Here is a 14,035-nt window from a genome sequence, read left to right on the forward strand (position 1 = left end):
TTGTTTTATCCTCTCGTTTAGTGTTAACCTAACAGTAATCTACGTTATTTCATGTTCTGTGTAATCTTTGGTAGAAGAAGTAAAAAGTTCTAGGAACAAGTTTTGTCCACACCCTAGACAATGTGTAGCCGAGCTTACGGTAATATCTGGTGTGGTACTGTGGGATGAATAATTTCGTTCAAACTTTAAGCCAGAAGAATGTTGAAATTAATTATATTAATTTTTAAACAGGTAAGAATTAATTTTTTAATTTTGCCCCAGACCTTTCCATAATCGTGTCATTTTCGAAGTGCATTCCTTGTGTATTTTAGTTGTGAACGTGTATACATGGTAATTTTGTGATGGCAATATGCACACAGAATAGCAGTCCACTGTGTAAGTTTCTATTTATGTAAGTGATCTCCTGAGAAAGCAGAATGCACACAGGTTGTATTTATTACTTAAAGCGTTTTATTTTGTTCTATCTACATGTGCAGTCTTTATTTATTGTGATCTATATAAATATTGCTTCATTTTAACTGTTGTTTAGTACTATGTTTATAGGGTTGATTACTGCCAACCAGGACAAGCTATGTGTGTAACGTTATGATGTGACCTACATTGAGTGAATATAATAGTATCGTAAGTATAAGTTTAGGTTGTTGTTGATCAAACGAAAACCCACATTTGGGATATTTATTGGTTTTATTAGACCTAAAAATTGTTATGATACTGTAGAGCATTACCCCATATTACTGTAATGCATTCATGTTTGTTATATGGTTGATACTAAGTGGCGCCTATTCGAACTATGTTTAGATCCCACGATGCAATGTTACACGTTTTACTAGTTGCCATGGTGACCGGAATTGCAAAACTTTTCGTGAACTGGTATGCTGATAGAGTTGTAGCCATATGTCAGTAGACATGTCGATTTATCGTGTATTATGTGACCTGGGATCTAATGAGGTTGTCTCGTTAGCATGTTAGCAACGGCCTTTGCATGTCTTTAGCTCTATAAGTCATCCCATTAATTGGTGCAGATTACATCTGACCAGATAAAGCGGATAGGCTTGGTGATCACATACCAGATATAGTGGATAGGCTTGGTGATCACATGTGGTCTCTGCTTTGCAGCTTATTGTTTGAGTTAGTTCAAGTTAGTTAGTTGCCAAGGCAACCAGTAGTCTAAGTCAGTAATTATGCATTGTTGAAGTAGTCAGTGTGTTAGTTGTGCACTGTTGTGCCCCTGTCAGTAAATGTTTGTTCTGGAATTAGGGCGACCAGCACCTAGTTATAGTATGCGACATTTCTAGATTAGTACTGCTATTCTGACTTGGTACAGACAGTCCACTTCTCATCACTCCCAACGGGATATTGTAGTTCCTTTGCCAGTTTTGACATATAAAGTTATTTCAGTTGCCATAGCAACAGTTGCCGTGGGTAATATTTTAATTTTCCTGAGTATTCTCTCTCGGTGGGGGGGTGGGGGGGTTACCCATGGTGACCGAAATTGCATGACTGTGTGGGGGGGGTCAAAACCTGTTTGTGTAAGTGGGCGGTGTGTCAATGTGTGTGTCCAATTATGTGTCAAAAACTCCTAAACGGCTAGGCCGATCTTCAACCTTGGTGGGTAAGTACTCCAGATAAACCATTGTATCTCGCAGACAGAGGCCAGAGGCCAAAGGTCAAATTCGAATGGAAATCTTAATCCACTGAAATGTTTCCTTTGTTAGTAATCAATGGTCAGCTGTAAGTTAAGATATGTGCACTTATTCTTGTAATCGTTGTAATCTTTAACTTTCTTCTCATATAGGACTTACAGAGAAACAACGTGTTTTCTACGAGGAATGAGCGGAATTCTGTTTCAGCTATAAGGGAACATGTTTATGAATTTATAATGCCAGTGATGGTAAGGTTAGTAAAGGATTCCATTCTGTCGAGGTTCGGAGAGTGAGGCGCTGTAGAATTTTTTTTATTTATTTATTTATTTTTTATTTATTTATTTGTTTCATCCCATAGTATAACAAGATGAGCAAGACAATATAACTGCAAATAATTAAAAAAAAAAATGAAAGGAAGTAAACTAAGAAACCCTTTTGGGTTTAATCGAAGAATAATCCCATCACAGACACTAGATAACCTTAACACCTATCAAAGAATTACCCCCATAAAAAAATGAATGACTTTACCAAATAAGACCTATAACACTACCCCCACCACCACCAACTCCCACCCCTTGCAACGGATCCAATAATATAAAAAGGTTTTTATTGTAATTTTTCAGTTGTCGCCTGAATGAAGCCACGGAAGTATAAGATTTCAAGTTGATCGAAAGATTGTTGAATCATAGGAGAACAGGACTAACTGATTGTTGCGAATGCGGTAGACTTTAACAAACAACTATACCTTTTTTTTTTAAAATGAGGTTGTTATTGTTTTATTAAACTAAACCAATACGGACGAAACATGCAGACTGCGCAAGAAAGTCGAATGAAACAATTCGACAATTAATTGCTGTCTGCGCTCCTCGCAGATGCCTCGTATTTCTTTTAACAACAACCTGAATATGCGGGATATTGTAAGGATGTCTTTGAACAATGTGACGAGGAATCGTCTGACGGGGTCTACCACATACAACCCGACAGATCTATGGAACCATTTGTTGTTAACCGTAACAACACTATAGATGAAGGAGGCTGGCTGGCTCGTACGTGATTGATGATTTCCACAATCATCAATGCCTAGTAGAAAGTTGGCGTGATAGTTACAAATCTCTGTTATCAATAGTGTTTATTTTCATGACAGGTTACGATGCTTTGTCAACCAATAGAGGAATGGCTTTCTCAACAAGAGGTCGTGACAATGACCGTTAGACTTCTCTCTGCGCTGATTATTATAACAACGGCTGGTGGTTCGAGACTGTTTTCAAGCTCTTCCGAAATTTTCCGTGTATTGATGGCCCGCCCTCATTTGTATAACTTTCCAGGCGGTAAATCTTGCAACATCCAACTTATAGAAATAAAGATAAGGCCTTTGTAATGCCACAATATTTGATTCTGGATAGCTTAGCATAATATGTATATAAGTAATTAGAACGAAAGTCTGCAACCAGATGCTACCCAAATTACCATATGTCAAAGGCCATGTGCTATTTAAAGACAGGGAAACCAATGAATTTAAAGAAACTGTAGCCCCGCCCTCCAGCTAAAAAAGCACTTACTGTGGTTTAAACCTCAAGAGAACATAATCATCAAAATAGTAAGTCATTTTCAACTGATATTCTCTGTAACATTTTTATTGACATGTACAAGATATTAACAATTTACCAAAAGAAAAGAAAAGCGCAAAAAAGAAACGTAATACGAGAAATTACCATATGTTAAAGGCCATGCATGTGCTATTTTAAGACGGGGAAACCAATGAATTTCAAGAAACTGTAGCTCCGCTCTCCAGCTGAAAAAGCATTTACTGTGCTTTAGACCTCAAGAGAACATTATCTTTAAAATAATAAGTCATTTTCAACTGATATTCTCTCTTACATTTTTATTGACATGTACGCAAAAAATGCGCAAATAAGAAACGTAATAACAGAGAGATTCTAAAAAGTGTTTCCCAAGGACGATTTCCCTCTAATGTGCTCTTCAGTTCATGTAGTTTCATATTGGATCTCTACGATTTGGTTTGATTAAACTCACTTCCCAATACACCTTCATTGCACTCTACCGTTATTATTACAGGTAGAATAAAAACATTACAATTATAATTTTTCTAAAGGTCGTATCTGTGTTTGTCCGAACATATTTATTTCAAGTTTTAGGTATTGGTTAGTGGGATCATATCATGTTTTGATTCTGTAACAAAACGAAGGAGTGAAAGCCCTCTCTTAAAATACAAAGGATGCATTTTTAATGTCAACATGAAAACTTGAAAACTTGTGTACTATACAGTGCTGAGCGTATAATATATCCATGTTAATGGAGGGGGGGGGGGTAGAAAACAAGAAAGGGTTAGGGAGAGGGGGAAATCTAAGGTGACGCATAGTTCGAGGAGTGGTACAATCAGACTTTGATTTGAGATCCAAACAACAATGAAACCGTTTGCAAAGGTGGAACCCCTGTGTGTTACGTGCTACAAATTCCGGTCTCTATATGTGTTTTCATTAAGCAATTTTGTTGCCCTTAGTTTTACAACAACGTTGCACTTTTTAATTACACTTTTGTTAAGGATCAACAACAGGGAACATTTAGTCGCAATTCGGCTACATGAAATAATATGAAATTCTTTTGGTTAAAATAAGTTTGGCGTAATATTTATATCTCATGATGTCTCGTTTGATTTCAAGGAATACTTTAAGCATCAAATTATTATAATTAAAACACAATGCTACCAGTCCCAGTTGTATTCCTATATCACTTTTAATTAAAAACAAACAAAACATGCAGCTCATCTGTAGTTAACCCGATGTGCTTTACTTAGTCTAACGTACAAACCATTTGTATACGATACATAAATCTTTAGGAACGAAACGTGTATGGTCTCAAAAGTCATGTTTGTTATTGTATTAAACATTAATGTCATGCAACATTATAGTGATAAATAAATGATGCCGACATAAAAGTTACCTTACATGGCTTATTCCAATGGTGCTTCACATATATAAACTACGTAGTTTGATGAAAGAAATGGAGGAGTATCAAAATATATGTGTGAACTCTACTATCCTCATAAAAACAACAAACGTAATGATATCGCTTATCATGAAAATTGATAACAATAAAAACGTATACATACGTTTATATACCTCTATTAAAGTTAAACTTTGTCCTTGCAACAAATTTGTTTGAGGCCTCTTCATATCAACATCATAAACATCCTACTTTGTAACATGTCATAGTACTTCAAATGGAATAACATTGGTTTAAACACCCGATTCTCATGGCTTTATCAGTTAAACTGGTAAATTGTGAGTCCCTGTTCATCAGATATAACTGATGTGTGTTACAATTTCTTAACATGTGTTACATTTATGACCAGTTGCTACTGAAAAGGACCTGTACAAACACAAAATACTTAACACAACTTTATCCACATAATACAAACCAGACTACTCTAAATCTTAATATATATGTCCTCACAACATTATTGTGTGGTTAAGATATGAATTTATCAAATTGGGTGGTATTTACATCATTTGGGAACGGCAGAGTTAAAGATGTCACACGGTGTTTAATGAATTGATGAAATTCTAACTACAAAGAACCTTGACAGTGAGGAACACATTCCAACTGTATCAGGTTTCAAAGATAAAGAAAGAAGAATTAAGATTTTAAGTTTGAAAACCATTTGTCGTTATTGTATCCAAGACCACTTACTGCGATCTATTCCTAGGGAGAATCGACGGTTTAGTCAATGAAAATAAGTTACAGTCAATCAGCCAGTTCTTCAGTTATGGACAAGATATTGAGATGAGATTACCCAATAAACAGTTATATATAACAGAATATATGTCCTTCCATATAGGTGTTATAGTCAGCCACTGGAAAAAAAACTTTGAAAAAGCAGTTAGTAGTGCATTTTGTATGAATTTTGTATACATATAAGAACTAGCAAGAAAAAAAGAATTATATTAATCACTATAGGGCAACATTGGTCAATGTTAATTCATCCTCGATATAGGATGGAGTAAACGAAGGCCACAGTTTCCTTTATCGCATGACTGAGAATCTGTGAGTTTATATAAAGGTTTATATCTTCTTTTACAACATTATGCTCACCCCTTCTCCGTGTCATTCATTACGAGTTCAACCTGATTAGCCCTCGCTGGGTATACACCCCCATAAAAGACGATGATATCCAGGTGTCACTTGATATATGAAATAACCAACGTTGCTTTCCGTTTCTTTGCTAATGAAGCAGATGCAGCAGGAATATACCTCACAAAAGAGTTTAATGAGTTAGATAAGGAAGAAAGATTTTTTAACATCGTAGATCACGTTTTTATTCCGGGTATAAACCAAGCGAGCGCTAACCAGGTTGAATTCGTAAGGTAAATCATCGGCATTCAATAACGTCCTAAACTTTAACAAGCACATCTTTATCGTCGACCTTTGCTGAGGCTGTTTCGTTTTGAGAATCTTCACATTTCAGGGTGTCTTCATTGTCTTGCACAAATCTACTCAGCTTTATTCCAAAGTCATCCTGTTAATAAAAGAAACAGCAACAAAATGATACTTTAAAAAAACCCACATATCTGCATATTTTCTCTCCTTAAAGTAGCAAAATTATGTCCTGGTTATTGCCATCTATATATCTCTACTTACAAATTATTGGTAATAGGAGACGCTCTCATGTAAAGGCTTGCTAGTTCAATTAATAGAGAAGAACATTTTTATGTGATGCAAAGAATACTACAACATTTTAAACAACTCTCTACTTAAGGTGAGCGATTTAATTGCAAATGTGTAATCGATTAAAAAAATATACTATTTCATGTATGCCTTTGTGCATTTGACTCTTTTTCTAATTCTTATTCTACTGAAATTTCTGAGTGTAAGTTAAAATAGCTTTAATTGGTCAGGCACACAAAATATAGATAATTAATTTGAAGATAGAGGGGTATCGTTGCTTAATGTTCACAAATATACAATCCAAACAGTCATACATTCTTATTCTTTCAATATAAATAACATAATTTTATTAAACATGTCTCTTGGTATAATACTTTCGTTAAATGTTAACCTGGCTACATGCAATGTTTTTAGGGTTAAAAATACCCACATATCTGCTTATTTTCTCTCCTTAAAGAAGCGAAATTATGTCCTGGTTATTGCCATTTATACAACACCTAATTGTATTCTGGTCATTTGATTGGTCAATTGCTCGTTGATTGCATGCAAAATTCGCTCTATTCCACTATATGAAATAGAACCATGGGTTATACTTTTTTGGTAGCAATTTTTTCAATGGTAAGAGAGCAGAGAAACTTGTCTGTTCAAAACAATCTGTTGCATGAGTGCATTTTACCCATCTTAATACAATATGTTGTGTAAAACAAATAATGGTTTCCATTCGTGCAATAGTGCAAATATTTCATTCGCTGAAAGATGTTATTTGTTCCATTCAACTCGGCTGCGCCTCGTTGCATGGAACATTCCGTCTTTCAACTCATGAAATATTTGCACTATTGCACTCATAACCATTCATTATTTGTATACTATCTCTACTTACAAATGATTGGTAATAGGTGTCGCCCTCGTGTAAGGGCTGGCTAGCTCAATTAATAGAGAAGAGCAATTCTCTGTGATCGAAACGAATACTACAACAGTTTAAGCAACTCTCTGCTGAATGTGCGCGATTTTAATTGCAAATGTGTAATCGATTAATAAAATATATTATTTCATGTATGCCTTTGCGCATTTGGTGATTTTACATCGCACACGCATACGTGTGTGAACAACTGGTGGGCTTCTGTCTTTGACTTGGAAGATCATGTAATTTGCAAGTAGAATATGCATGTAGTTGTTAACATGGAACACGAGAACTGTATATTTCTAAACGTAAATAATTATGTAACTAACAACGTTTATCCTACTACACTATACTCGTAGATTAGTAGGATTCTTTGATTTATGCTTCATGAAGTAGGCTAGAGGGTCTAAATTTATCAATAAAGATATCATATTTACTTCATTATCACTCACTCTCCACAGCCCCTATAGTGTTCGTCCTCGCTATTAGCGATGTTATTCCCAAGTTACGTCATACTCCTTCTAAATCAACCACATTTATTTATCTTATCACTCAGAAAAGATGGTGTCTGGGTAAAATAACTCCAAATGGGGATTTTGTTTTTTTCAAAAAGACTCATTTTTTAATTATAATCCTACCGAAATTTATGAATGTAAGTTTAAATTGGTCATGCACACAAAACATAGCTTAATAATTTGAAGATAGAGGGGTGGCATAGCTTAATAATGTTTACAAATATACAGTCCAAACAGTCATGCATTCTTATTCTTTCAATACAAATAACATAATTTGATTAACATGACTCTTGGTATAAATACTTACGTTAAATGTTTACCTGGCTACATGGAATAGTTTTAGTGTTATAAATATATTACTATCTAGTGTGATCCCACTGCATATTATGTTAACTATTATGATCAACACATTATGTAATGAGATGGTTAAGAGAGCTTTATGTTCTATCATAAAGTTGCTTGCAAAATGTTTTCATTAGTTGCTGTTGATATTGATTTATGAATCAGCAATGGTGTATGTGGCCTTACCAAAAGCTTGGCCTAAAATGTTTAAACATCTAAATATTAAAATAATATAGCCTTACAATTTATTTATATATATATATATATATATATATATATATATATATATATATATATATAGCCTTACAAAAAAATTTCCGCAAAATAAAAAAAATTCTAATTTCACTTTGGATGTTCAATTTGGATTTCCAGAGCGTATAATAGTATCCTCTTGAAGTTTAAAGTAGCGTTCTTGGGAATTTTTAAACTTCTAAACATTGAAATCATAATTTCACTTTTTTCAATAAATCAATTTATTCAATAAATTCGAAAATGGTAATTTCATAATGGTATCCTCTTTAAGTTAAAAGTGGCGTTTCATCACACAATGTAGCCAACATGCGTCCCAGCCTACGCAGCCTATGACATCTTATAATTTAGACAAACGTTAGAGAAGAGGTTTGGTTTGTTTTGACCTAAGCGTTGCGCACCATGACTTGATAATTTCTACAAAACACAATCGATGTTAAATTTACTAACATCTTACCATATAGAATGCTGTTAATTCGCCCCGAGGGGTGGCCACCGCTATGCCATCAAATCCCTCCTTTGTAGTAATAGGTGCCATCATGGTGACCTTTCTGTCAACTGTAAACTCGCTGATCAAGGTTCCTTTTTGGGTATACTGCATAACTACTTTGGTTACATCCTCTTTATCGCTTTCTGATGAACCAATGGAAGGAAAAGACTTCTGACTTTCGTCACTATCATCTTTGTCTATGCTGTCCATGTTCGAATCGGGAATATTAATACCTTGCGTCCTCCATAACACGTACACTAAGCCTTGTTGATCTGCGCATATTTTCATTGGTCTATCATCGTCGAGTCGGCCGTGATACTGATATAACTGCTCGCCGAGGTCATTAATCGCCACGGCCTTACGTTTTCCATCACAAAGAAGAAGATTTCCATCTTTCGTAGATGAGAGAGAAACAGGATGCGCCATATCATCGACGTTAATTGGGATATTTGATATTTCCTCGGCTTGAAGGTTACACCGATAAAGTGTCGTTGTGCCACAGATGCCAACAATTACTTCACGTGCATCTAACCCTTGCGTAATACATGTAACCTCTGTTTGATTAGTACTTAGCTCAAAGGAACTGCGCTCGTCTTCCCCGTCATTATCTATATAATATAGGTCTGACCAGTTATTTACGATTGCCACAAGTGAGTCTTCAATAGTATAATTCATCTTTGCAATGAGAACCTTTCCCTCTGTGTCCTGAAATGGAAGCTCAAATGTGTCATAGTTACAAGTTGTTAAAGTGTCCTCTGTTTCTGTATTAAAAGTGTATACCTCCGCGTACCCATTGGCAGCACTCGCCAACGTTAGAATATATTTGTCGGGGAAAGCTCTTAGATCAGTAATTGCTTCATCGATACATGTAACATGCAGTTGATACCATTCTTCGTCGATGAATGGAGAACGAGATAAACCTGGAAAACAAGACATGGTTTCTTTCACTTCATCTTCGTTGTACTCGCTATCCTTTTCTTCGCTGCTGGGGATACTGCCCTTTTCGGAATCTGTATCACCTTCAGATTCGTAGTTTTTACTGCTTCCACTTTCTACATTAGATCCGCTTTCGTTATCTGAATTGTTAAGACATATGTTAAGGTCCTGCCTCATAGAACTTAAGTCATTAAGTACCCCTGAACAAGCAGTGAGAAATTCAGGGGCTGTCGAAAGAACAGACCAATTGTCAGCAGTCTCGGTTAAAACACGAGATGTTTTGCAAATGTTTTCCACTTTACTTTGAACATTGGTTAAGCATTTGTTTGTTTTTTCAATGTAGTGTTTGGAGAACATCTTTCTAGTGTGAATCTCAGACATAATCCAGTCCTTGCCAGTTTTGACGATTCGGAGCTTTCTTTCTGCTTTCTGTTTAATCTTCAGTTCCTTTTCCTTCAGTCTTCTCAAAGCAGAGTCCATTTCTTTCTTAATTGCATCTTTTTGTGTTTCAGTGTACTCATTGACTGTGCTTTCTAGTTTAATGTAATCCTCCTCAAGTTCTTCAAAAGGTTTTGTAAACACTGCACTATTGCCAATGCTTTGCCTTAATTCTTCTGTAGAGGTTTGAAATTTTTCTTTCATTCTATCGGCCGCTGTTGAAATTTCTTCAAACTTGTGACCAGGATGATGTATTGGAGCGCACACGGGGCATATCAACTTATCGCATGTTTGACAGCTGATATGCAAAGGCATGTCCTTGTGAGTAGGGCATTTTGGTGTTTTGGATAGAGAAGTCACGGTTTGAGCATTAAATGTTACTGTGCCTGCTTCAATATCTTTTAACGTTACAAGATGAGTATGAAGTCGTAAAATTTTCATTGACTTATGGCATAACAGACAGTCATTGCAGAGGAAACCACCACAATCGGGACATATAGCCACGACCTGCTTGGTCGACTCACACGAACTGCAAATTTGTTTCTTGTGCTTGTCTTTCAGAGTGATCTCCAATTTTCGGCTTTCCAATATAGCTTCCAAGAGAAAATCACCTTTAAATCCATCGGCTCCATTTTCTGGTACATCTGTCTGTTGTCGACATGTAGGGCAATTGAAAATGGTATCCCTGATAGCAATGTTGTTGACAACTTGAGACAAACACATTTTACAGAAGCGGTGAAGGCATGGTAACATTTTAGGCTCTTCCAAAGTATCAAGACAAATGGAACAAAGTAAGATTTCCTCATCTAATTTCGACGGGTTTGCCGTTGCCATGGTGAATATTGATATATATTCTCCTTGAGGTTGACCTGAGTGGTGAGTGAAAAGTTACATTTGAGAGTTTAATTGCAGTATTAGGATTGTGGTAAATTAGACGCCTGTAAAAAGAGGTTTACTTACAGAAATTATTATTCCTCTAAAACCACAATGGTTGTCACATTTGGATGCTGGAAACATCATTATATGTTGCGACAAGTTTTGCTTATTTAGGTTCTTTCGAGAAATTTGCAAAAGGTAAGTTAATCAATAGCGTAATATTACAGGGATATTTAATATTCATCTCGTTTTCATTACTTTTTCGTTAAGCTATTTATCCGGTACTTATAAAATAAAAGAACGTCTTCGCATTGAGAAAGAATATCGCTTTTTTTGCTATTTTATTCTTAAGATTACTCTTAGACATTATCAACATCTTAAGATTGAAAGTAACAAAATCGTTGTATAAAAGTCACGAAACATTTGCATCAATTTTATACAGTGGGTCAACATTCCAATCAAATGTTAAGGCGATTATTGATACGTCGAAAATATCAACAACAAAATTAGATTATATGACCCATTCCTATTTAGAGTTTTCAAGGCAATTACATTTGGCAGCTGAAGCAAAACAACAAGCCATTCACCATCAATTGGTCGATCGCCAGCCTACAGCAACGAATCGAAGCGGTGCAACCTTTGCCTCGGAGTAAGAAACCCAATAGGTTAGGCTTAATGTGACATGCCTAGACTGAAGTGTTTATGTCGGAGGACTAGTCCCCATAGGTTACACCGAGGATCAGCCCCCCCCCCCTCCATAAGTTAGACTTATTCTGGCATGCCCATAGAGTGTATGTGTTTATGTTGTGCTTTGTTGTGAACGCTGTCATGGTAGTTATAAAAGAGTACCCGGCTGCTCGACTATCAATCAATTATTAGTTTTTGGTGACCTTGCTACACTGCTGTTATCATAGCCTACATGTCCGTTCAAAGAAAGGTCAAAGTAATTGACGAAAAATGTTGTTAGTTAACTATAGTTTTAGTTCAGTTCACTAAAACGAAGCAGTCACGATGAAACCAGAGGTGGGCGTTGTCAAACATTTGGATTTGAGAGGGAGAGGCGCACAGAACAATATTTGATGGTCGTATGCTGGGGGTAGTTCAAGCTGGAGCCAGGGGCGACAGTGAGAGAGTGGGCGCGGGACGAGGGGCACGAGGCGCAAGGCCATACGGGCGTAGGGTCTCTCTAATGGGGTTCCAATGAGGTAAGTCCCCTGACGCTCTGAAGTTTTCATCGTTTTTCAGAAAAGTATACACAGAGAATTAAGATGATCATAATTGTATACAAAATGTTGAAAGCCATCTGGGCATCATGTATTTGACATTTAGATCAAGAAACATTTGATAGGCATCAATATGTTAGGTAAGCATCACAATTTGCCCGCGTATGATGTTCTATGTTAACTATACACTAACAAAACCAGCAGTATGAATAACCCATAGCACATATTTATCATTCCCTATGAATTAATCCTTTCTACTGTAAAGAACATAATTTAAAAGGATCTGCGTTTTTAAGTTGTTTAATTTACTGCACCTACAGATTTTCAACTTACCTTCCTGTACAAGATGGCGCTTGCTACAGTTCCTGATATGGATTGTCGGTTGTACTTCCTTGTCTGGTTTTAATGATACAGTACCTTTGCAGCTTACAGTTTTAGTCATTAAGCTTTAAAATTTCGTTTTCAATCGTGTAATAGACCTATCTGTAGCCTTTGAACCTAGATTAATATTATCGCACTTCACTAAAACTGAGAGAACGTTCCAGAGTACTCATAGTAAAGATAGGCATCAATATGTTAGGTATGCGTTGACTATGCTATTTTATGTTTACTATACACTAATGACACCAGCAGCATGACTACCGTATAGCACATAATGTACAAACACACTCAATAGAGTACACAAAGTGACAAAATATGAATATATTTACTGTTTGAAGTTTAGCTCTCTTCGATGTTTGAAGAGTACAAAATGAACCTCCGATAGTCAATGTGGCAGCTGCAGAGTTATTGTTCGATATCCAACAGTTATTGTTGTCAAAAGCCAGTTAGGAATATTTCTTATGTTAATATCTCTCTAAACTGTACTCCAATATCATGCTCTCAAAGCACTGGTATTGACTGTACACATGGTTCCTATCCTTGAGCTGCTCGTACAGACAATACGAGTGCTCTGAAGCGGAACATGACACCATACAGTATAGAAACAATTGTCTCAACTGGGTGTAGTCACAAGTCTGGTTTTCTCATGCAACTATATTATGCGAATCCTGTGGACTATTTGGCATCTTCCAATCGACTGGGGCAGCGTTGGTGGGTGGGGGATGTCCAGATGATTTGTAGCTGAGATTCTGCCATCTGTGGGGATAGGTTCTAAGATGTTTTGTAGCTGAGATTATGCCATCCGTGGGGATAGTCTTAAGTTCGCAGTGCTCATCAGCCGTGACGTTTTGGTTTCGCTGGGCGAGTCATGTAAAAGGCATTTTGCTTTTAATCGCTGTAGAAGGCTTCTTATGGTGGGTTTACAAGATTTGATGATTTAATTGGTGTAAGCTGCGTGCAGGGGATTGGTTAGTTTGCTGCTTTATGTTTGTTCTCTGTAGGTATTGTTACCATGGGCGCAGATAGCTTTTCTAAGGTCAGGGCAGGGCGAACGTCACATGGAATCCAGAATGACGTCATACTACAAAACACTCGTCACTATTATCAATATATGGATTTCAGGAATATGTTAATTAGACCATGAATGAGCTAGGTATCACCTGGAAGGAGAGTTTATACCATGTGGTTTTTCTAGACCATAATTTCATAAGGAATAAGAATATCTTGGGTAAAATGCCCAAATCTTGAACGCACCCCCGAAAAGGGTTGTTCTTTCTGGGGGTCCACTTTTAAGGAAAAAATACGAGAGGTTACATTTACACACAAATAGAATAAAATGTGATTTTTCTAGACCA

At 36.3% G+C, this 14,035-nt stretch overlaps 1 protein-coding gene across 2 annotated transcripts; it reads right to left on the reverse strand.

Moving 5' to 3' along the window:
- Positions 1 to 2,246: 2,246 nt before the first annotated feature.
- On the reverse strand, positions 2,247 to 13,200 carry LOC139973238 (uncharacterized). 2 transcript variants are annotated; one of them, XM_071979772.1, is made up of 3 exons: positions 13,010 to 13,200; positions 8,794 to 11,069; positions 2,247 to 6,180 (listed from the first exon to the last, which is right to left on the reverse strand). In XM_071979772.1, the coding sequence occupies exons 2-3, from the start codon at positions 11,032 to 11,034 to the stop codon at positions 6,055 to 6,057; spliced, it is 2,367 nt and encodes a 788-aa protein (XP_071835873.1). In that variant the 5' UTR covers positions 11,035 to 11,069; positions 13,010 to 13,200; the 3' UTR covers positions 2,247 to 6,054. The 2 variants fall into 2 exon arrangements, with proteins under 2 accessions (XP_071835873.1, XP_071835875.1); XM_071979774.1 differs by lacking the exon at positions 13,010 to 13,200 and adding an exon at positions 12,633 to 12,727.
- Between the last annotated feature and the right edge of the window lie 835 nt (positions 13,201 to 14,035).

Source organism: Apostichopus japonicus, chromosome 9, assembly GCF_037975245.1.
Source record: "Apostichopus japonicus isolate 1M-3 chromosome 9, ASM3797524v1, whole genome shotgun sequence".
NCBI lineage: Eukaryota > Metazoa > Echinodermata > Holothuroidea > Aspidochirotida > Stichopodidae > Apostichopus > Apostichopus japonicus.

Bases quoted from the DNA above. Each gene is read 5' to 3' on its own strand.
- LOC139973238 (XM_071979772.1), bottom strand. From the start codon at position 11,034: ATGGCAACGGCAAACCCGTCGAAATTAGATGAGGAAATCTTACTTTGT. The intron at 6,181-8,793 runs GTAAGATGTTAG...TTTTATTAACAG, and splicing joins AATTAACAGCATTCTATATG to GATGACTTTGGAATAAAGCT.